The 22,512-nt window shown below is 49.1% G+C and overlaps 2 protein-coding genes across 13 annotated transcripts in view; both read right to left on the bottom strand.

Annotated features, from left to right (window-relative positions):
* Positions 1–22,512, bottom strand: part of EFHC1 (EF-hand domain containing 1) — a 107,827-nt gene that overhangs the window by 54,280 nt on the left and 31,035 nt on the right. Inside the window, exon 1 of one of the 2 annotated variants that reach the window (XM_032463258.1) lies at positions 482–764. The exons of the other annotated variant lie outside the window; for it this stretch is intronic. Within the exon in view, the coding sequence (XP_032319149.1) occupies positions 482–544 (63 nt within the window). The 5' untranslated portion in view covers positions 545–764. Of the gene's footprint in view, positions 1–481; positions 765–22,512 lie in introns of those variants that run through there. 2 annotated transcript variants of the gene reach the window in all.
* PAQR8 (progestin and adipoQ receptor family member 8) overlaps positions 11,065–22,512 on the bottom strand; it is a 101,771-nt gene continuing 90,323 nt past the window's right edge. For 10 of the 11 annotated variants that reach the window (XM_032463263.1, XM_032463267.1, XM_032463262.1 and 7 more), the window contains one exon: positions 11,065–16,531. In XM_032463263.1, the coding sequence (XP_032319154.1) occupies positions 15,449–16,513 (1,065 nt within the window). In that variant the 5' untranslated portion in view covers positions 16,514–16,531 and the 3' untranslated portion in view covers positions 11,065–15,448. The remainder of the gene's footprint in view (positions 16,532–22,512) is intronic. The other variant, XM_032463259.1, reaches the window with a different exon arrangement.

The raw sequence follows: 22,512 nt of genomic DNA, 5'->3' as shown, positions 1-22,512 counted from the left end.
GGGAATGCCGGGCCTGGGGAGAGTGGGTGGGAGGGGGCTGTGGAAATGAGGATGAAGGCGTAGAGAGGCTGAGTCGGAGAAGTTGCCCAGGCTTGGGGAGGTGGGGGCGGCTAAGGAAGGAGCTGAGCAGAGAGGGGTACGAGGTGGGAGAACAAGCTAGGGAGAGCAAGGTGTGGGAAACAGTGATCTCGAGGGAGAAGAGGCCGGGGCTAGAGGCGCAGAGCACCCGGGAAGAACGCTGGGAGGCCAACAGACTGCCGGGGTGGAGTGGGAGAACTACAGGGGTGGGCGGAGGGCAAAGGACGGGCAGAGGGGGTGAGGCTGGGTGGGGGAGACGAGCGAACAGAGCTGGCGCAGAGGACAGGGTTGAAGGGAAAGAGGACAAACTTGCATGGACGAGAAAGGAGGCTCAGTAAGCGGCGAGCCCTGCGAGGCCGCCCAGGAGTGGGGACAGGTGAGGGTCGGGCGGAGAAGTCCTCACCGTGGAGTCCTTAAAGGACGTGCCCGGGAGAAAGGGCAGGCCGTGCACTGGGTTGGACACCATCGCAGCCGCTCTCGCCGCCGCCACCTGGGTGGGGTTTGGTCCTCCCGGACGGCCGGGGTGACAAGCCGCGTTCCCGGGGCGCCCCGAGCTCCATGGTAACGCCAAACATCCCGAGCGCTCGCGCGGTGGGCGGGGCTTGAGACGCGGACGCTTCAGGTCTGCGCGTGCGCCACCCGCGAACCTGGGCGCTCTCGCGGGAGGGTGGCCGCAGCGAGCTGGCCCCGCCCCTCCCGCTCTGGGCGCGGCCACGTGGGAGCGGGACGTAGCGGGGCGGGAGGAGGCGGTTGTGTTGACGCGATAGTTCTCGCCGCGAGTTCCCGGGTCCCAGCGGGCCCTGGATCGGCTACGGCGGCGGGAGGTTTTCTCTTAGCCCCACCCGCTCCTCGCCGCTCCCTGCCGCTTGGGTTGGGACATGCCGAACTGTCAGTGCGCGGCTCCGGTGGAAAGTGTTACCGCTCCCGGACCTGTGCTTCCTTGGGGGCTGGGGCTGCGGATTATTCATCGTCATAACTGTTGCTCAAGGATGTGCAGTGAGCGAATGCAACCGTCTCGTCCCTAATCCTCCCACTCTTTTTTTTTTTCCCCACGTTACCTTTCTTTATTCTGCGATCAATCCCTGCAGTTCCTCACTCTCCCAGTTCCTGTCGGCCTGGCCTCGGGGTCTTGCATATTCACCGCAGGACACTCAATATTTGTTGACTGAAAACTACAGGATCCCCATTTTCCTGGTCTTTAGTTTCTACTCCCTGCAGCCGCCGTGAACCACGAAGGGAAACGCATCTCCTTCACAGAGAAAACTAAATCATAAGAAAGAAGCGAGGTGGCATCGTGTCAAAATCATACACTCGTTTTACAAAACTTGTTTAAATTATTATTCCTTAAAAGAACCATAATCCTGTTCCTGAAACATTTTAAGGAAGGGGAAAAAAAGCTATCCATGCACGCTGAGGAGCTTGAAAAGAAAAGCAAAAAGCAAACAAAACCCAGGTGCTCAGACATTAAGTTCATTAGGTCTGAAATGGGGTCCAGGGAATCTGATTTTTGTAACAGCTGTTTCTGATAATGAGCCAGTTTAGGAAAGTGACAGAGTAGCTAGCCTGACGCAGAAGGCATATCTGCATGTCACGGGGAGTTTACTGCCAGTACAGACAGCGGCTTTAGTTTTATTGCTGCTTGTCAGAGCAAATCCCCCTGTTGGGTTTCACTAATGGGCGTAAACCTCAGGGGGCCCAGGACATCAATCCATGAGCCATCGGCACCTGAAGCAGTTATTGGTAGCTGTCTCCACATCCTGCCCGGAGTGTCTTTTCTAATAAGGTTTCCTCCCCCAGCTTCTATTTCCCATTTTTGTCCCCCTTCTCTTTTTTTTTTTTACCTTTAAAATTTTTTATTTTCTATTGGAGGATCACCTTCACGTAGGTGTTTAATACATTTTTAAAAATCAATGCATGGTTGAACTTACTGAAGACTTTAAAAAATCTGTCCATTGCATTATATCTTAGCACACCCCTAGAAGGAACACAGAATGTCGCCTGCCATATCAATAAACAGAAGATGTTGCAGCCAACAAGCCTTCAGCCACTACAGCCCCCCACCCCCACCCCGTGCACCCAGAGGGGGTTCAGGATGGAGAAGAGCAGGGTACTGGCCCTAGAGAGCTAAGGTGCACATCAAAGAAATGATTTCAATGAGCCCAGACTCTTGCATCTTCCCATAGATAGAAAAGCACTAAATTCCTTAACTCGAGGTGTCTGGTTTTCTTTAACAGTAATCTTTTGATGTTCTGACTACCTGGTTTTGGTTGCAGAAACTGTATATTTTGGCTCCATCCTTATCTCTTCGGAGCAGTCCTCAGAGCTGTCTAAGAGGCTGCCTCCCTGACTTTGAGTTCTCAGAAAATCCGCGGAATAAAATGTCATTCTCAGCTTTTAGATTGTGCGGCTTTTTGGTTTTTTTTTTTTTTTTTTCAGTTGACAGAAGCCAGCCACTGGGAGAATATTTCAAGATGGCAAGTTCAACCTCAGAAACACTGGGAACTATAATCCTTCCTGGCTCTTCACGATAACCTTAAACTCTTACCTTTCATGTGATCCCCCCACCCCCCAGCCCTCTCTCTTAATAAAAGTAAGTCTGCGGCATTAGGATCCACTTGGAAGAGCCGTGTGGACTAACTGCAGGGTTGCACTGGGGTCTGTATTCCCTGGGCTGGGCAGAGAAGGAGCCCGGACGGGGGGCCTGGAAAGGGTGAGTCATGCCTAAGTCCATTGTCCATTGTGGCATCTGTTTCTATTGGGGGAGTGCCTTCGGCTTAAATGCCTTTCTTTCCTAGAAGAGCTAGTTAAATGGCTAACAGAGTGCTTTAAGTACTTTCGGACTGGAGAAATGCATGATGAAGGAAAACATCTCTGGGTCTCGGGCCTCACAAAAAGGCCACCGCCTCTGAGGTGGGGGATGGGGGGGAGGTACGGTTCAGGCAGTATTGCATCAGTGCTAAAAAGCACAGGGACAGGGAAGAAGGGGAGAAAAAAAAGACAGGACTCCAGAAGACTGCTCGAACCCTAAGGAGGTTGGGTGTGGTTAAGCGTTTATATCCCATTTCTCCCAAACATGACTCGGAGTGGACTGCTCTCATCACTGGTCTGCACGCACTATTTCCCACCTGTGGAATCCACAGGAGAGGGTGGGACCTGGCCATCCAGCAGCTAACATGGAAAGTGCCATGGTTGGAAGGCTGTACAGAAAGCCTGGACTCCTAAGACCACAGGGATGTTGCATGACCTGAGCAGGTGCTTCAAATCTTGGGGGATCGGAAAAATGGGAAGATCAGACTGCCAGGAGGCCCACCCTGAAAGAGGGCCTCATGCTGGATGGTGGTTCCCAGAGACTCCTGGTGGGAGGAGGCTGCAAGCAGTTGCCTAAAATAAACGTCACCTTTTTCGGCATTTGCCCAGAGCTGGCTTTACCCAGAATTTGTTTACCATCCTGTGACATCCTTATTCTTCAGTACCTAAAATCACAAGACAAATATCAAGCAAGCTAGGAGAGAGGGAGGGGAAGAGGGAGGGAGGGATGGAGGGAGAGGGAGGGGAAGAGGGAGGGAGAGGAAGACGGATTGATTACTGGGTGTTTCCTCAGCGACTGTGGTGCTCTACTGCCATCTGCTGGATGGAGGCGGTACAACATGGTTTCTGGAAAGCAAAGCCAATTACCAACCTGCAGGTTTGAAAAGTGCTGGGGGTGCGGCTAGTGAGTGATTTTGCAGATCAGACTTTGCAAGGGCATGTCCCTCAGTCCGATACTCTCTACCCTTCATTCCTATCACTCCATGGTCTCTGGAATCGCTTATCTAAAAAGAGTGCCGGTCAAACATTTTGATCTTTGCAAAGTAGGGAAAAAGAAGCCTCCACAGTGATTTCCAATCAGACCCTGGAGCAGATTTTGGACCCACAGGAAATCTTCATTTGACACAAAACCACACAATTTGGGTTTAGTCTTTATTTTAGTCTTGCAGTGGGCTCCTGCCAGGGGGGTTGAAAAAACTTGTTTCTGCTGCTTTTTCTTCTCTTAAGTCAAACTCATTCTGTGACTTTAGCTGATTCAGTCGGAATTCCCTTCCCTTTGAAAAAGCCTGTCACACATGACCTCACAGACCCAGAGCTTCCTAAGGAGAGCTCCTTGGTTTTGCTCATTCCTGTTTTCTTAGCTTCCATCTCAGTGCTTGGCACTTCATAGTCAATAAACAGTCGTAAAATGACAGACCAAGTAAGTGAACAAATGATGACTTGGAAATCACCTGGTAAAGAATTTTTCAAACTACCAGTGGATCTGCATTACTCAGTCTTAAGATCAACTTAATGATTGTGGCAACGACCAGAATTTAAAAAAAAAAGAAATAGAATATAAATTATCTAGATGCATCCTATGTTGAATGGGTAAGAATAATTCAGTAAAAAAAAAATTCAAGATATATACATACATTCCCATCGGTATTATGAGTATTATTGTGGTCAGAGTTGAAAAACTTGGAAAGTGATTGACATAACCCAGACCCTCATTTCACTGATGAGAAGTCTCCAGACCAAAAGAGATTAAGAAACCATCAGTTAATGACTGGTTACCAACTGAGCATTTCTGACACTCAACCTCAGTCCTCACGCAGCTGGGAAAGATACCCCTTCTTCAGTATATGAGAGATCGTTGATCTTAGCACCTTCTGCCCTACCCAGGCTCCTTGCAAGATGGGGAAAGAGAAGAGTTAGAGTGACGTAGCAGTAATATTGATTTCAGGTTTAGATTCCAAACATGGATTACAAATTGATTCAGGTAAATGGCACTCTTGAATATGGGGAAATGCCTTTGATTCCTCCTCTACCGTTGAGCATCTCAACCCACTCTTCCTTCTCTCCTCTCACATATGCTGCATGGAACAAAATGCATGCAGCATGGAACAGAATGCACGCAGCATGAAACAGAAAGTGAAACGCCAGGAGTCCTGGGAGCCTGTTCACGTCCTCACTGTGTGATGAATATTTGTGCAAGCTTAGACAACTTATCAACCTGTGTTTCTGGGTTTTTTTCACCTCTAAAATGAGAAATCTGGACCCAAATTAATGAACATTAATTGTCTTGAAAAGTTAGTGAAAGTTATAGGTCCTGCCTCCCCCCAGGGCACATACTCACAAGTGCAAATTTTAGTTATGATTTTACAGAGTTAGTGAGTGAGCCCCACTGGGTCCAGGGTCTAGAGCTGTCCCCTCTCTGAAATCTTATGGAAGGAGGGGTCCACATCATAGCTCCGCACAGACAGAACGTGTTGGTTGAGAGCATAGACCTAAGGAAGCTCTCTGGGACAGGTGACCCCCTTTTTTTTTTAATTTGCCAAAAAATGAATTTCAAGGAGGAGGGGAGAGAAAGAGTGAGATGGAAGGGGAACCAATAGATTAAAAGAGACTTAAATAACAAGTCAACCAACTGCAACGCGTGGGTCCTGTTGAGATCCTGATTCAAACAAGTACACTTTAAAAAGAAAATGCCACTTACTATGAGAGCACTGGGAATTCGAATGTGAGAATGTTAAGGAATTGTTCTTCCATTTTTTTAGGCATGATCGGTAGTGTGGTTTTGTTAGAATGTTTTCATCTTTTAGAGATACATTCTCAAGGGTGTGTTACAGAGAAAATGACAAGATGTCTGGGATTTGCTTCAAAATAATATGGGAACTGACTATAACTCAATAAAATAAAATAAAATAATTTTTAAAAATAATATGGGAAGGAGGAAGTGGGGAGGTGTATAGATGACACTAGATTGACCAGAAGTTGACCATTGTTGGCATAATTACATGGGCATTCATTAACTAATTCTGCCTACTTTTGTATATATTTGACATTTCCTATCATTGAAAAGTTAAAATTAAAAAAAAAAATAAAAGCATGGATTCCGGAGCCAGGGTACAGGTCCTGATTCTGTCACTCACCAGCTCTGTGACCTGGGGGAGGGTTCTAACCCTTCCTTACTATAAACATGGATAATAATAATTATTCACAACTCGTAAGATTGTGAGCATAAACATGTGAGCACGAAGAACAGAGCTTGGTACATAGTGAGAGCTCAGTGACTGCCGGTAGCCTTGTCCGGGGCAGTACTCTGAATGTTTGCAGAGCGACTGGGGACTGGAAAAGTGAGAGATGATTAATTAAAGACGTACAGTAAAAAAAAGAGAGGGGAGGGAGCAAGTGCATTGGCACTAAACACGAAAGTCTAAAGCCTGTGGAGCATTTAGAAGGTTTGGCACATGTGACTTAAGTCTTTCTTCTTCCCTCTCTCTTCCCCTAAACTCTCTATAAATATCTCCCATGCACAGACACACAGACACAGACACACACACCACACACACACACTCCAGATCACTTTAGAGGGCAGGAGGGACTCCAAACTCTCTCTGAGGTTTGGGTTACAAAAAAACCCAAGGGTCCTCCTGCGCATCGTGGGAGAGGCTGGGGACGGGACCCTCCCCCAGCACCATGGACCTCTTCCCCTGTCCCAGGGTCACCATGTCCTTTCCATCACCACTGGGCAATGAGAGCAGACTCTGCCTTTGAAGCCTCTGCAGCCCAGGACGAGGATGCTCGCAGGTGGGTGGGGCAGCTGTGGGAGCTGGGATCAGACAGGGACCGGGGTGGGAAGTCGCCAAGGTGGGCCCAGGAGCACCTGCTTCCACAAGGTGGCATCAGCTGGGAAACACACGTGGCCACGCTGAAACCGGCCATTCGGAATTTAGTCCCTGGATTTAACCTCCTGCGACAGAGGTGCTGCTGTGTTCACACGAGTGATAAGCTTCCTGTGAGTGTTTCCACGGAGTTCACACCTGGGACCAGCAGGTCCCGTTTCCCCCTTACTAGGGCGTGGGTCGGGGGAGGATGGGGTCTCCAGGGTCTGTTCTCTCCCATGCTTGATGAGCCAAGAGACCGGGGCCACCGGGCAGGCGAGCGGCCTCAGTGGAAGAGAGGCAAGCCCGAGACTGGCCAGGACGGGGTGTTCATCCCCTCGGGCTGCCATCGCCCTGCAGCACGGCCGGGGCGCAAAGCAGCAGAAGGTTGCGCTTTGACAGTGCTGGAGGCCAGAAGGCAGAAATCGCCATCTCGCTAGGGCCACACTCTCCCTCCAGACCCACCCTTGGCGCTCCGTGGCGAGCATAACCCCAGCCTCAGCCTCCGTCGTCAGCCTCTTCTTGCCCGTGTGTCTCTGTGCCTTCATGTGGCCGGGCATCCTCACCCTCCCTCCGCGTCTCTTCTTATAAGGACACCAGTCACATTGGACTAAGGGTCCACCCCACTCCAGTACGACCTCCTAGCCACTGACATCTGCAGCTGTCAAATTAGGCAACATTGTGCAACTCCGGGAGTTAGAACATCAGCCTATCTTCTGGGGGGACATAATCCAAGCCACGACAGATGGGAATCAAAGAGTGAAAAATGAGTGAGTGGAGTGGAGTTTCCTCCACCAGCTGAGAAGACCTGGGGACCACAGTGTGAAAGAACTGGGCTGCCAGCCTGTCCGGGTGGGTCTGGGTACCAGCATCGTGGGAAGATTCTCTGCTGATGCCTGTGATGGTCGGTGACATGCAGGACAGTGTCGAAGAAGGAACTCCCACCAAGGCACATGCCGAACCTCGGTGGAGCGGGGGGTGACACATCATCTGTGATGGGTGGAGAGCGATCCCTTCCCCAGGGCAGCCAGCCACCCCCACCCCCCGCCACCCGCTCTGGGGAGAAACGTCTGGAGCCCACAGGGAGGGCGGGCGAGCATGGACAGAACACACAGCCCCCTCCTGGCCAGAGGTGATAGAAATCATAATAATCACAACTGCCACTCTCCCTGATTGGACACGAACTTTGCACTGAGGTTCCCCACCCCACCCCTCAATGGCAAACTTAGATTCTGAGATAATTTGTTCTTGTCTGAGAGAGGAAGAAAAAAAAAACACTGAGTGGAGATATTTTGCTTGTGGCTATGAAGTTAAGAAACTGTTGTAACCGGGAGCGTGCTCTGATCCACTTCAGGGAGGAATGGGAGAAACAAGGAAGGGCTCCCGAGAGAAGTGTAGACAGATAACGTAAGTCAGTGGTTCTCCGAGCTGCCCGGAGTCCTTGGAGGTCTTTCAAGTGGTTACAGACAAACCTGGAGACACGTTTGCAATGTGACCAGGTCCACCTTGGATTCAGGCACAAAGCGTGTTCAAAAATCTCATCACTGGCATCACTTCAATGGTCACAGCCTAGGGACCTGTGCGTGGCCCAAGTGTCTAGTCATGAAGCCCGAGCTGCAGCTTTAGGTTTATTTCATGTATCATCAGGACAAAGCCAGTCCTCACTACAGCTCCCCCTCAGTGCTACACTTTTCCCTGTTCCTGCGACCGGCAGCAGGGAAGTGAGACAAAAGGGCCTTCTACGTTCACTCTGTTTTCACAATTGAGAATATGGATTCTGGATATTCAACTCAAAGGCCTCAGTTTCTGTGAGGCTCTATTACTGAAGAGCCAGAGAGTTTGGGGTAAATTTACTTAATCTGCCAGTTTCCTCATTTATAAAATGAAGGCAGTATGAGTACCTACCTCACAGGGAGGTCTGAGGTTAAGTGAAAGAATTTAAGAGCTCAGTTAAGAACTTGGCAAAGAGTCATCACTAAACAACGTAAACTGTTCAAATTCTTATGATTCCTAGTTTGCAGACTCTGCCTTGGACGTTTCATTGCATTTCTGCCTGGAGAATAAACCAGAGTCCAGACCAGTGTCAGCAGGACAAGGAAACTTTCAAACCTTATCTGGGGAGTGGAGGTCAGCATTCCAGGCACTTAAAAAAAATGCTCGGAGAAGAATTTGGGAAGAATCCTATGAGCACGAGAGTGTGTCCACAGGAACACAGTCTGCTGGGCCAGGCCCACACATGGGAGGACTTGATGATAGCCTGGTTCTGTGAAGACCCCAGGCAACAGCGTTGGCTGTTTTCTACAGGCAGGTTCATGTGCAATTAGTAATTAGCCTGTAGAGGTAAACAGCTACCCTGTAATTTTCAGGGGCAGGAGTCTTCCCCGCATCCCCCATCCTAAAGTCACAGTAAAAGCCCAAGTCCTGACAAGGCTCTCACAGCCTGCCCTCATCCCCTGCTCTGCTGCCCTCTCTGTGCGTGCTGGCCTGTGATTCCTGGTATGCTCTGGCCTCGGGGCCCTTTCTGTTCTTCCTTCTGTCAGGGAGAAAGGCAGAGCTGCTTCTCCCCCACTGGTTTCTGCAGTCTCCCCTGATCCTGGTTAGAACTGCACACTTGCCCCTCCCCTCTGGCCTTGCTCCTTGTTCCTTGTTGGCATCATCCTCTTCTAACACAGTATGTAACTAATTAATTTATTTCGTGTGTCATTTGTTTCACAGTCTCCCCCACCGCCCAGGGTAAGCTCCCCAAGGTCCGGGATCTGTGCTCTGTCCGTGGCTGCACCCTGGTGCCTAGAACAGGGCCTGGCACCTGAGGGCTCAGTGTTTGTAGAGTGACTGCCGGTGAGTCCACAAACTCGCTAGTTCAACAGGCTAGTGAACTGGCCTCCAGCCAAGGCCTTCCTAGCGGAGGACCCTCGGAGGGCTGGACTCACATTTCACAGAATTCTTTCACTGAGAGATAATGTATCATTGGCCTCGATTCAGGAGCTGGTGGCCCAGCCACAGCCTTATCAAATGACCTACATACGGGATGTCAGGAGGGCGTGTCATGTGACCGTCTGGGGATGCCTGTAAACCCAGCCAGACTGGAGACTTCATACTTTGCAGAATGGAAGTAGTTGGATGATTAAAATTTCTGGCTTTTCTGGAATCTTTCTATCACACTGCTAATTTACCTACCACTGACAGCATTTTGACACAGCCTTATCCTTGCCTTGAAGAGATTCATTTTAGTGATGGGCCCATGTATTATCTTTTTTCCTCTATTTTTCTAGGTTTTCTTTAATAAGCATTTACGACTTGAACATGAGAACTGACCGATGACTTTGGGGCGGGGGGGCTTCCTCCTACATACGCATAACTCTTTTATAAGGTAGAGTCACGTGTTCTTAAAGTCATTATCACCTGTCAAAATCCCTGGAAGAGCCAGTTGTTTGAAGGACTGACAATCCCAGTGAAAGAGAGAGGGCTTGCATAATCTTGGCAGGATAATCAATACGAGGTGAGTTTCTCCTCCCAGGATTCAAAGGTATTTTTTAAGAAGCCGTGACGGGAAAGTGAGATTTGACTTTAGCATCTGGGCCACCAAGGGCCTGTAGCCAACGGGACTTTCCAGCTTCAGAGGAGACCGTGAAATGCAGAGAATGCTTTATTTGACATCCAGGGACATGGTGCAGAGTCACCTTAATCTGCAAAGAAGTGATACAATCCTGGCTATTCGTGAGGTATTTAGAAACAAAAGTTAAAAATGAGGTCAGGCTGAAATATACACAAGCCGTAAAAGTGCTGTCCACAATGTAAGGGGCTCTGCAAATGTTCGGTGTTGATGTTTCTGGATTAGCTGGGCCCTGAATTTAATGGGAGGAAAATAAGTTTGAGTCCAATCATGACTAGTTGCGTGACTCTGAGCCAGTCATCCCACTTTCTTAGTGTGTTTTCTGGTTTAATGATGCTCTTTTTGGTTTTACCTCATTGGACTCTTTAGAAGCTAAACGGATGTGGAGATACTTGGGAAGACATAGAGCTTGATAAAATCTGAGGTGCTACTCTGTAGCCTCTGAATTGGTCAAGGCCTCCTGGAGTCTAAAATTCCATGCATAACTTCCTATGAGAGTCATATTGGGGAAAAAGCCCTTCCCTTAAGTAGACGTGCTCCCAAAGTTAATATTTAAATGATTTTTCTCTTTAAACGTTGATTGCCACTTCTCCCAAGTCTGGGTGACAGCTGTGTTTTCTCAGGGGCACCTGATTCACAGTGGGCAATCAATGTCTTGTCTTAATGTAATGATGTTCCTTCCATATTAAATTATTTCTGTAAAAATTCCATAAGGGATAAGGGATAAGGTGGGGTCCCCCCCCCCCCCCCGCCAAAGGAGGCAGCCAGAGAGCAGGATGCTGGTTCCAGCTTCCCAGGTCAGGAACCTGTGCTCGGGTTGGAACCTACTTCCCTTTCCCTACCGGATGGGACTTTTGGGGACATCTGTACTGCCTGTGGGGATATAGGGTCTCTCTCTGTGCCTGGATGTGTCGAGGGTTCCCATGACTGAATTAAAACAACTAGAGGGCAGTCAGACGGGCTGGAGAGGCAGTGGGAGTAGCAAGAAGGGTGGAGATGACCATCAGGTGACAGTCTTGCTGGAGTGGGAGGTGTTTCCAGCCTCTGGAGGGGAAAGGAGAGCGTGCCGTCCTTTTGTAAAGGGTCTGCTCCAAAGCAGGTCCCAGCCTCCCGTGGGTTTGGCAGGCCATCTGGCCCTCGGGCTATGATGGGGACCAAGTCCTGGAGAGGGGGACCCTGTCATGGCCCAAGATGGGAAGAGGCTGGTCTTGCTTTAGCAAGCAGGGTCCCTGTGTCCGACCCTCACTGTGGTATCATCAGTGCCAACATGGTACCTGCCACCAATCAGTGCTCATAAATACTCACTAAATCAGTAACTGGAGAGGGGTAGACCTATTAACCATGACCACAGAAGCATCTGCAAACTGTCCAGGGTCCCTGCTGCTGATAAAAAACGGTTTGGGCAAAATCTCTTGGTTGATAGTTGCTAAATTTCACAACATATACATTATAGTACCTGTTATGGTACAATAAAAGTATATATAATTCATAATTTTTAGGTTTCAAAAAAATGTGGTCCATCAATTCAAAAGTTTGGAATGTTTAACATTATTGTCCATGAAATTAGAAATATTTACTCAGTTACATTGAAATCCTCAGAGAAATCAACCCCATAGCTTTTTAAGAGGGGGAAGCAATTGACTGACGCACAAGTGGGGATGTGGCGGAAGGGAGCATATGTGGGGAGTCTGGGTGTGGAGGGCTTTTTTAAGCTTTTATACTTTCCCTCTTCAAGGTGGCTGTGATGTGTCCTGATCTCCTCCTTCTGGACAATGTTTGTCTAGATAAGACCTTTCTCTAAGATGAGCCTTGTCAAAGGAGCCTTTGTGAAGGGCCTAGTCAAAGGAACGAGGTAGCTGTGGACAGCACAATATTCCACTTACAAAATCTGTTTAACTGTCATTTGTGTAAGCAGAGTTATATAAACAGAAAATAGTTCTATTTTTTTTCTTCGCCACACAATCAAGCCAAACACTAGGACCAGCACCATCAGGCGGAAGGCATGGGGCCCAGGGGAGGGGACCGTGGCCACGCCCTGAGTCAGACACGGGCGCCATCTGGAGGACCCCCTTGGAACTACAGTGCACCAAGTGAACCACCTAACGTTTTCAAGCATTGGAGGGACAGCTGGTGAACAGGTGGGCAACTGAGGCAGGAACCAAATGCCTCCATCCCGTGGCCTGAGCTATCGTTTCCAGCTTCCAGCAGAGGATTGAGAATACTGTTAATAAGTGAGGCACCTTCAGCCGAGGCAGGAAATGCAACTCTAACATCCAAAGAGTGTTCACATTAGCTCTCTGGTCAGTCTAGGTCAGGAAGTGCCTGCAGTGTGTCCTCAGTTTGCTGCATCCTGTTGTCTCTTCTCCCGACCTCTAGTGGGGGCGGCACACATATCCATCAGAATCTGTATTCCCAAGAAGATGTAAACGAGTAAGAGTTTAGTTTGTTTTAGAAGCATCTACTTTTTGATTGGCTGCAAGGCTTAGTTAAAAAGAGAGAGATTTAACGGCCGAATTTCCCAGAGAGGTCAACTGTCGGCTTTGGTGGATTAATAAGAACCATCTCCTTTATCAAATACTTAATTATTCCTTTTAAACAAACTAGATCTCTGCCTTACTGATACAATCACTTTCATGAAAATGTGTTCAAAGGACTAAGTATTTAAACTCTTAAAAGTCTGAGTAGTTAAAAACACCTGCGTTTTCTGTTGATCTATTTCCAGTGAGATACTGGTAATTTCTTATGAGATAGTAGTTCCCTCCTTCAATGCTTCTCAAATATCTCTTGGGAATAAAAATATTTTTTTAAATTTCTAATCACTTGAGGGACCAATATTTGTGTAAACTAACATAAACATTTTATGAATTTCGTATTCATATCTAAAAGTTCAGTGTCTCCATCTGTACTTGTCACAGACGGTTCTGTGCACAGGCTGGTCTTGGTCTATCTCCTGTTCTCTTTGAAAAATATGTGCATTTGGCTCAAAGATCACTGCCCACCACAACCACCACAGATATAGTCAGGAGCATAACTTACACCTTCCTTCCAACTTTGAAAAGAATGTCGTCTCCGAATCCATAATTACGAACATTGCAGACATTTTCTCGTCCGCATTTAAAACTGACCCCCTACTTGCGCTGTGTTGACATAACTTTCCATTCCCTCGTTAGCAGTTCAGCCCGGTTCGGTGTTGCTAACTTTATTGGCGGTGAACTTGGTCTGAACACCAGAAGCTTGTGTAAGACATCGGGGTAGCACAGAAGTTCAGGGGTTTGACGATTAACAGGAGAAATCCATCTAGGGGAACAACAGAGCTAATAAGACACAGGCTTTCTTGATATAAAGGTTATAGGAAAGCTTTGCTGAATTCCCCCCTCCACACACAGAAATACTGGTTGAGTCTTCTGAATTGATAAGTGATTCTGGTGTTCTGAAGTTTCTTCCATCCACGGGTTGGAAGGCAATGAATTCTTTTTTCTTAACCTAATGACCCCAAAATTGAAAATTCAACATGGCCATGGATTAAGTGAAGCGTTTGTACGTTTCCGTTTATAAGACCCAAATCCCACACATCTCTCAAGAAGAAGAAAACAGAGACCCCAAGACAACAAAGTAACAGTAACAGAAGAGGTTCATCAAACGGGAGTGAAAAACCACTTCTCTTTTTAGTCAACAGAGACCTTTTACTGATAAGAAAGGCAGCCTCTAGGGAGGTTCCCACAGTCCTGTCGCTGCCACCCCCTTCACCAGATCAGTGCAGAAGTCAGTCCTCAGGGAGGGCTGCGTGGCCAGAACACGGTGACTGCAAGTACCACCCATCCCATAGCAGCTGCTGGACAGCGATGTCCTAAACAGAGCATTCTGCCTACGGGACGCCTGGTTCACTGCTCTTACCCAAAGGAGCCTTCGGGGACCAACCCACGATGAGCGTGCACACACACGCACACACACACGCACACACCCATGCCTGTCCTGGGGCTTGATTATTTGAAGCTGCTCTAAAGCTGAGGACCCTGAACTAGCGTAGTCCTTTCTGGGGCAGCTTCTATTTAAGCAGCTGGACCCTGGGTTCCTCTTGAAATAACCGAACCCCTGGTGGGACTCTTAGAACAAATTCATGTTACCAGGGGTTTTCTGAACATGCTGAACATCTGGAGAAGATTCTCTGGAGCAAGCCCCAGATCCGGCAGCACTAATAAATCTTGAGTCAGCCTGCGATGCCCAGTCTAAAACAGAAGGGTCCCAGGACACCCAGTGGTATCCATGCTTGTTGGCTGGGCCACGTGGGGGCCCTTGGCACTGCATTTTCTAGTACCGTTTACATTAGTATTATATGAGAGTAAACTTCCTGGATGTCCACATGGATCTAGGCCTATCCTGGAAGGATGACTGCTTCATCAGCCTCTAGGTCACCACGCAAGGTACAGGTGGGAGTGAACAGCATGTTCGAGAAGACAGCCAGGCAGACATCATCCTGAGAAAAGGGTCAGTGCTACAGTGGGCAAGGGAAGAAGGACCAGAAGTCGAATGAACCGAGTAATGTATTACGTCAAAGGGTTTCACTGAATCGTCTTGAAGATTCTGACTTCTCCACCCCAGACCATCTGAAATCCAAATGAAATCGGGCCCTTGGGTCAATGTATCCAATCACCAAAGACCAACATTGGGTAGGATGCCCATCTCAAACAGTGTGGTCCAGCCACCAACTCCCTGTCCAGTCCAACTGTATTATCCCTCCAGCCCAGGGCTTGCCCTGGAGGCCACAGTCAGAACTCGGCTAAGTTTTCAGGCATCAAGATGGCTCTTTATTCAGTGTCTGACGAGTCTAAGCCAAGGTCCCGTCCCTTCCTGTGTCTCCTAAGGCCGTGGCCCAGCGGGGAAAGGAACAGTCCTCTCACTAATGACAATGACCACAAAGCTCTTGCATCCTTGGGCCTCCCAGTGCCATAACCAGAGCCACCCCTGGAAATGTGCACTCATTGAAAAGCCTGCTCTTCAGAACAAAAAGTCAGCGCCCCTGGTTGTATCAAGTTTTCCCCAAACCACAACAGGCTGCCTCCACGCCTCATCGCACCTGCCAGCCTCAGGAATCTTTCTTGGTCAGTCTGGCTTTGATTTTTTGTCTCAGGAGGGCTGCGGTGGCGGCACTGCAGGCCACCAGGACAAAGAAGGAGAGGCAGGCTGTGTAGACGGACAGGGGACTGTGGCGTTGCAGGAAGATCTCCTGTCGCCCCTTGTAGTCCAGGAGGATGGCCTCCAGCTGGGAGAGCGTGCAGACAGACAGAAACGCATGGAAGATCTGATGCCCGTGGCCCACGATGTCACAGGAGCCCGGGAAGTACTTCTCCGGAACCGGGCAGGAGAAGAAGTAGGCACTGACCAGGAAGAAGACGATCTGGAGGGTGTGGTACCAGACCGCCTGCTCCTGGCAGCCAGACAGGTGGCACAGGACCACGCGATGTGCCACAGGGCTGATGTCCAGGATGAAGGCCAGCCCCGCCGGCACCACCTGGCAGACCTTCCTCATGACCGGGTAAGGCCTCCGGTAACGGTACTTGGCGTAGCAACAGCCGGCGCAGGACAGCCAGCCGCAGAAGGCGGCTGCGGGCAGGAAGAAGAGCCAGAAGCGCTCGTACCAGGCCTGGTCGGAGCTGTAAAAAAAGTGGACCAGGGCGCTGCCATACTGGTAGACGCTCACGCCCACGTAGTCCACGAAGTAGAAGGTGTAGTGCGAGAGCTCGGACTTGGACTGCAGCAGGTGGGCCAGGAGGCTGAAGGTGAGGTACGTGATGGAGGACAGGACGTAGAGCAGCAGGGGCAGGGCGTGGGCGGTGGTCCACGGCAGGCCCTCGGCCTCCACAAAGGCCCAGAACCGCAGGAGGACGGCCAGCGCCGCCAGCAGGTGGGTCCAGACATTGACCACCTCGTTGTGTTTCTGGAAGAGGCTGAGGAAGTAGTAGCGCCACTCGTGCCCAGTGGGGCGGTAGCCGGCATGGATGTAGGGCTCCCGGAAGAGCTGGGGCACGTCGCTCTCGGGGACGGTGCCGGGCATCTTGGGCAGCCCGTCCTCCAGGATCTTGGGCAGGCGGCGCAGGTGCTGCCCGCTCACCGACAGGGTGCTCAGCCGCTCCAGGATGGCGGTCGTCATGGCTGCACGGGATGCAACCTAAAGGAGACAGAGCAAAATGGGCAAAACTGCGGTGAGGCGGGGCTGAGCCGAGCAGGGGTGAGCCATGGGCTAGGAAGTGCAGCAGGGGAGGCGGGGGCTGCAGACAGCGTTCTTCGAGCCTCAGTTTTCTCATAGGTAGAATGACCGAGTTGGACCGAGATCCCGTTTTATCCTAACCTTCTGATCTTGTCTCTGCTACCCACCCCAGTGTGAGGCCAAGTCATATCTCGTAAAATGGAGTGTTAGGTATGCTGTTTTAATGACATCTGGAAGGTGATGAAGGGTATACCTTTCAAGCTTTGGAGTTTTCTAGATGACATTAGAATGTAATCATCAGACGGGCTCTAACAGTACGAAGTACTATATTGAAATATAAATATGATCAATATTGAGAAGATGTGGTATATTTATACAATGGAATACTATTCAGCCATAAAAAACAACAACATGACGCCATTTGCAGCAACATGGATGCTCCTGGAGAATGTCATTCTAAGTGAAGTAAGCCAGAAAGAGAAAGAAAAATACCATATGAGATCGCTCATATGTGGAATCTAAAAAAAAAAGCAAAACAAAAACAAATACAAAACAGAAACAGACTCATAGACATAGAATACAAACTTGTGGTTGCCAAAGGGGGCGGGGGGTGGGAAGGGACAGACTGGGATTTCAAAATGTAGAATAGATAAACAAGATTATACTGTATAGCACAGGGAAATATATACAAGATCTTGTGGTAGCTCACAGCGAAAAAAAAATGTGACAGTGATTATCTGTATGTTCATGTATAACTGAAAAATAGTGCTCTATACTGGAATTTGACACAACATTGTAAAATGACTATAACTCAATAAAAAAATATTAAAAAAAATTACCAAAAGTCAATTCTAGTAATATTTTAATAGCTTGCAACTATGAATACATTTATCCATAGAAACAATGTTATGCATAGAAAGTAGATCAACAGACTGGTCTTCAAAGATTTAATTTAATTTAAAATGTTGCATGTTTACAATGGAAAATATTATGACAATATGGTAATTAAATAAAAGGAGGGAAAATTAGGAAAAAAAAGATCAATATTGATATGACTGATGGTGGCCTACATTTCTAGCGCACATAATCTTTTTTTTAATTTATTTTTATTTTTTAAATTTTGGGAGAGGTAATTAGGTTCATTCATTTATTTCTTTCTTTTTAGAGGAGATACTGGGGATTGAACCCAGGACCTTGTGCATGCTAGACATGCACTCTACCTCTTGAGCTACATCCTCCCCCCACCCCCTGCCCCAGGTACCTAATCTTAAATTATCCACGAGTTTCACTGGGAACTTGAAAATCTCAGATAAGCAAGAGTAACTTGAACCTCAAAGTAAAGACAGACAAATGAACCATCGAGCAGGTTGGTAAAGACAAAGGCATATTCTGGAAAGTGTTTTATCAGTCAAACAAAATTAACATGTGGCCTAAATTTAACATAAAATCCAGTTGCAAAGATTGTGGCGTTTTGTTTGGGGTTTTTTTGTTGTTGTTGGTTGGTTGATTTGTTTTTAAATTATGCTTTGGAAAGCAAGTCGTTCTGGACTTGCCTCTCTTGGGTAACTCAAATCTGTGCCCAATAAATTTCAGGCCTCAAAGATGTTGAATTTGCACTTGGAATTTTTAGATGATAAATAAGCCAGTTGAACAGAGCGATCCTTTCGTAAAATGGCTGCAGAATTTCCCATGAAGTTACCGAGCAAAGCAATGGACGCTTAGCCTATCGACAGAGCTCTTCCGTGCTTCCTACTTCTCAAATGCCTTTCTTCAGAAAAGTTCAAAATCCAGTTGATCCAAATGGGCCTACTCCTTCCAAGCCGTTCTGCTGCGGGATACAGCAAGTGCTTCTCAGGGCACTGCAGATTTTAGCCAAGAAAACGTAATCTTCCTACGCACTCTTCTTAATCCATATTGGCAGAGGAAAAATACCCCATCAGGTCAACGTAGAAACAGCCCAGGGAGACCTGGAGCCAAGTGCAGCCACTTCCGGGGTGACCTTGGGCCAGCCCTAGAACCCACTAAGGTTCAGTCTCTTCATCTGTAAAGTGGGTGATCATTTTACACATCGGATGGATGGGCTGGTGTGCCATAAATGTGCGGATAAATGAGAGAATCTAAACGAAGTGCTAGCATGCTGCCTGGCCTGGCTGGGTGCTTAGCGAGCTACTGTTTGATGACTGGGAGCTGGCCTCTGTGCTGGGGGCACAGAGACTGATACCATATGCTCCCTGCCTAAGAGGAGGTCAGAAGCTACAGGGCAGACAACAGAAGAATCATGACAGAAACATGTGATGAGTGTCCTAGTGGTTCACTGTTTGTGTTTTTCTTTAACATTGATAAAAGATATTTATTTAGGGACAATATAGGGGCCATCCATAAGTGATATGTAAAAGGAACAGAGAAAACACGTTCAAATAGTTCAGATGAGAGATACACTTGTGGCCAATAGACCACTGGTTCTCAGGGTCTCTGCAAAAAACCAGCATGGAAAGCGGGAGGGAGGGTGTGCAGGTTTCTCCAAGGGGCCCCTGAACTAAGTCTTAAGGAACAGTCAGCATTCCCAAGAGAAGATGGGGAAGGAGGTTGGGCAGGGGGTGGTAGGTAAAAGATGTCCAGGCAGAGAACAAGGTCCAAGAACTCATGCTAAGATACAGCCTGCAAAGCCTGGGGGCGCCCGAGGAGGTCACACTTGTGTGGCCAGGAGGAGGACCCTGACTCCAGAGACCCGAGCTACGGCCTGGAGTCCCATCCACAAGCCTGGAGCTCCAGTCTGGCTTCTGTCATCTGGGAAGCAGGGCTAATGACGCAAGGACTGTGTGGTGTAATGCTTGAAGAGCGTTTGACACAGGGCTTGGTCCCAAGTCAGCAAAGCACACTATGTTGCCATTATCATGACATCTCTGGTGTGGGAGGCAGGGGTGGTTGGTGAGCAGAGGACCCAATGCCCCTCTAGACCCGGTACCTCCTTTCACAGCAGCCTCTGTACCCCAGTACTGAGACCTGTGTTTAGCCAGCAGCCACCAGTGGTCCCCAACCAGGAACGGTGCCCATAGAGGAATTAAAGACAGCAAAAGAAACTTACTTAGTAAAGGACTGCAGGGTCAGACAGAAAGACAGAAAGAGAGGGAGTGGGAGAGAGAAAGAAAATGTCATCAGAATACCTTAATACATTTAAAAACAAAAAAGGGGGGGGAGGGGAAGAGGAAAGGCTAAGCAGTGCTTCCACTATCCGCCAGCAGGGGGATCCTAGAGCCTGAGGGTTAAGTTCTGCACAGTGACACCTCCAACTAACCTCGGTGGTAGTTGGTGACAAGGCCCAGCAGGAGTGAGGGAGGGGACAGGGGAGTTGGGATCAGATGGACCCACTGCAGGGCTGGGCCTGGGACAAGGGACGGCATTTCCAGTTACCCTGTTGCTGTTGGCTGAGAAACGATGATCTAGGGGCGCTGGGCTCCTTGGGGCTTGTTGGGAACTAAAAGGCTCTGTGCTCTAGACACAGGCTTCTGCCGTGTCTTGTGAAGCAGAGAGGGAAGTCAGATGGAAATATCAGTCTGGTTTTCCGACTGAGAAGAACAGAGGTGAGTCACTGGGGACATGAGAATCCCTGAAGAGGCTCCCCGCTATGCTCCGCCTTGCAGCCGTCCCAGGTCAAGGGTGTTCCCATCACCTCTGGGCACCCAAATCAATCAGAGAGAATTCTGTATCCGGGGAGAGGTAACACATGACTGCACAATTCTGCTCACCTTTCTGTCCTCTGAAATGGGGCTCTCATAGCAACCGTAGGTCCTTATGAAACGGCGAGACAGCTGAATTTCCAAAGATGGATGTCTGGTGCTTGGAACTGAGCACAGTTCAGACCTGGGAACCAGCGAGCCTCTCTGTTCAGAGGGAGAACAGACAGACCACGATACTGCCTGTGGCTGGTCTCCAGAGTCCCATTAGGGAGCTCGGCCGGCCCTGAAGAGCTCCTCTGGCCCCCTCCCCTCGCCAGCCTGACCTCATGGCTTTATGTCGACGCGTCCTTTTCAGAGAATTATTTCCACTGCTCTCCTACTTGTGGAAAATAAGCCAGGAAGAGGTTTATAGAACTAAGAAGCGGAGAGGTACGTGACCAAAAGGATATTAACTTTTAGCTTCAGAGGAAGAGGGGCACAAGAAGAATCATCATTCCAGTTACAGGTGAAGGCCTCCTTTTTCAGGGGTCTTTAAAATGCAGCCGCATGAGTCTTGGGGGCTCCTTAGTAACTCGGTGCCCTGGGGCACGGAGCCCACACCCACGAGGGCCTGAGTTCCAGGGATGCGAGCACCGTGACCTCCAACTCGGGGCATGACCCTTTACCTCCCTCAGCAAGGAGGGTGCTAGAAAGACGTAAGTCCTCTATCCCAGGGTGAAAAGGACCTAATTTTCCCTTTGGAAGCCCAGGGTCACGAAAAATTCGCAACTACTGGTCAGTAAGTGAGGGGATTATTTCTCTGTTCTTTGTTATGGACCCCCTCTTCCCTGCCCGAATTCTCCCTTCATCCAAGGGCAGCTCCCACGGCCGCACGACGGTAAAGAGTTCTAATTCTCTTGTCATCTTGAGCCTCAGAAGTCGCTGTCCAGTGAGGTCGACCCACCAACCCCTCAGACAGGCCTTAACCTCAGCAAGCTGGAGTGGGCAGGCCTCGAAGGACCAGCTATACAGTCTGAGAGCAGGCTTCGGAGGAAGCCACATCCTGCCATCACCTTGTTGGTGCAAGCACACACGCTCCCCGCCACTCCCCTCCCCAGCCTTCCCCAGGGGGCCGCTCGGTCTCCGGGCCCCTCTGTCATTCCTGGCCTCTGCCCCCACGCACTCCACCCTCAGTCCACCAAGATGGTACCCTTCGATCTCCCTTGCGTGGGGCACCCTCCAACTCTGAGCTGAGACGGAGGAAATGTGAAGCTTCCTTGCACCGGATAAGCTCAAGTCTTGACAATCTGGATCAACCAGAGAGCTCTTTCAGAGCAAGGATGGTCTCTTCAACAGGATTCCAGGCTACCGAGGCCACAGAGGAAGAATAAAATAAGACCACAGACCTCAGGCAGCTTCAAGAAGAGTCAAGCTTCATGAATCAACAGCCACCACCACCAGACAGCACATAATGGAGCATTAAGTGGAGACAAATACAAACAGGCCTCTAGGGAGCAGGGCTGCTCGGGGCAGCTGGGCCGGCAGTGGGGACAGGGCCAGCGTTAGGCCTGGAAGGACAGGACTCAGACAAGTGAAGGTGAGGAGCGGGCCTCCGGGAGACGGGCAGGATATGACACAGGGTGGTGTGGCCTCCGGGCACCCACGAGCAGAGGGCTCGTTGGGGAGTAAAGAGGAAGCGAGTGGGCTGGAGGCCCCGGCATTGGTGAAATGAGTTTAGATTTGATGCCAAGGAAGGAAGAGGGGAGTTCTCATCCCTGGAGTTTTAGCATTGTTCTTTTTTTTTTTTTTTTTTTTGCCACTTTCAACTTCTTACATCATTTTATTTTTATTTATCTATGTATTTATTTTTACTACAAAAAATTTAATGGAGGTACTGGGGATTGAACCCAGGACCTTGCAAATGCTAAGTACACGCTCTACCACTGAGCTCTCCCCCCACCCCTCATCCCTGGAGTTTTAACCTGTTCAGTCCTCATGTCACCTGAGCTCGGGGGATTCATGCTGCAGACAAAGGCTGCCTCTTGTGGCCTCAGTGACACTGCCCTATGTGGCCCTGCCTCAGTCTCCTTCTCCCATCACCCTGTCACTGCGGTGCCTGTGCCCTGGGCTCCACCATCTGCCCCCTCTTTTGCACCTGACACCTCTCGCACAGGCACTGCTTCCCATGCCTTGGCTTCAGCCAGCACCTGGATCAGATGATGCCCAAATCTGTGCCTCCAGCCAGATCTTCCCTGAATTTGGATTCCAGTATCCAGCAGCTCTGGA

This window comes from Camelus ferus, chromosome 20 (assembly GCF_009834535.1).
Source record: "Camelus ferus isolate YT-003-E chromosome 20, BCGSAC_Cfer_1.0, whole genome shotgun sequence".
Lineage (NCBI taxonomy): Eukaryota > Metazoa > Chordata > Mammalia > Artiodactyla > Camelidae > Camelus > Camelus ferus.
This window is presented reverse-complemented; position numbering and strand designations above follow the sequence as displayed.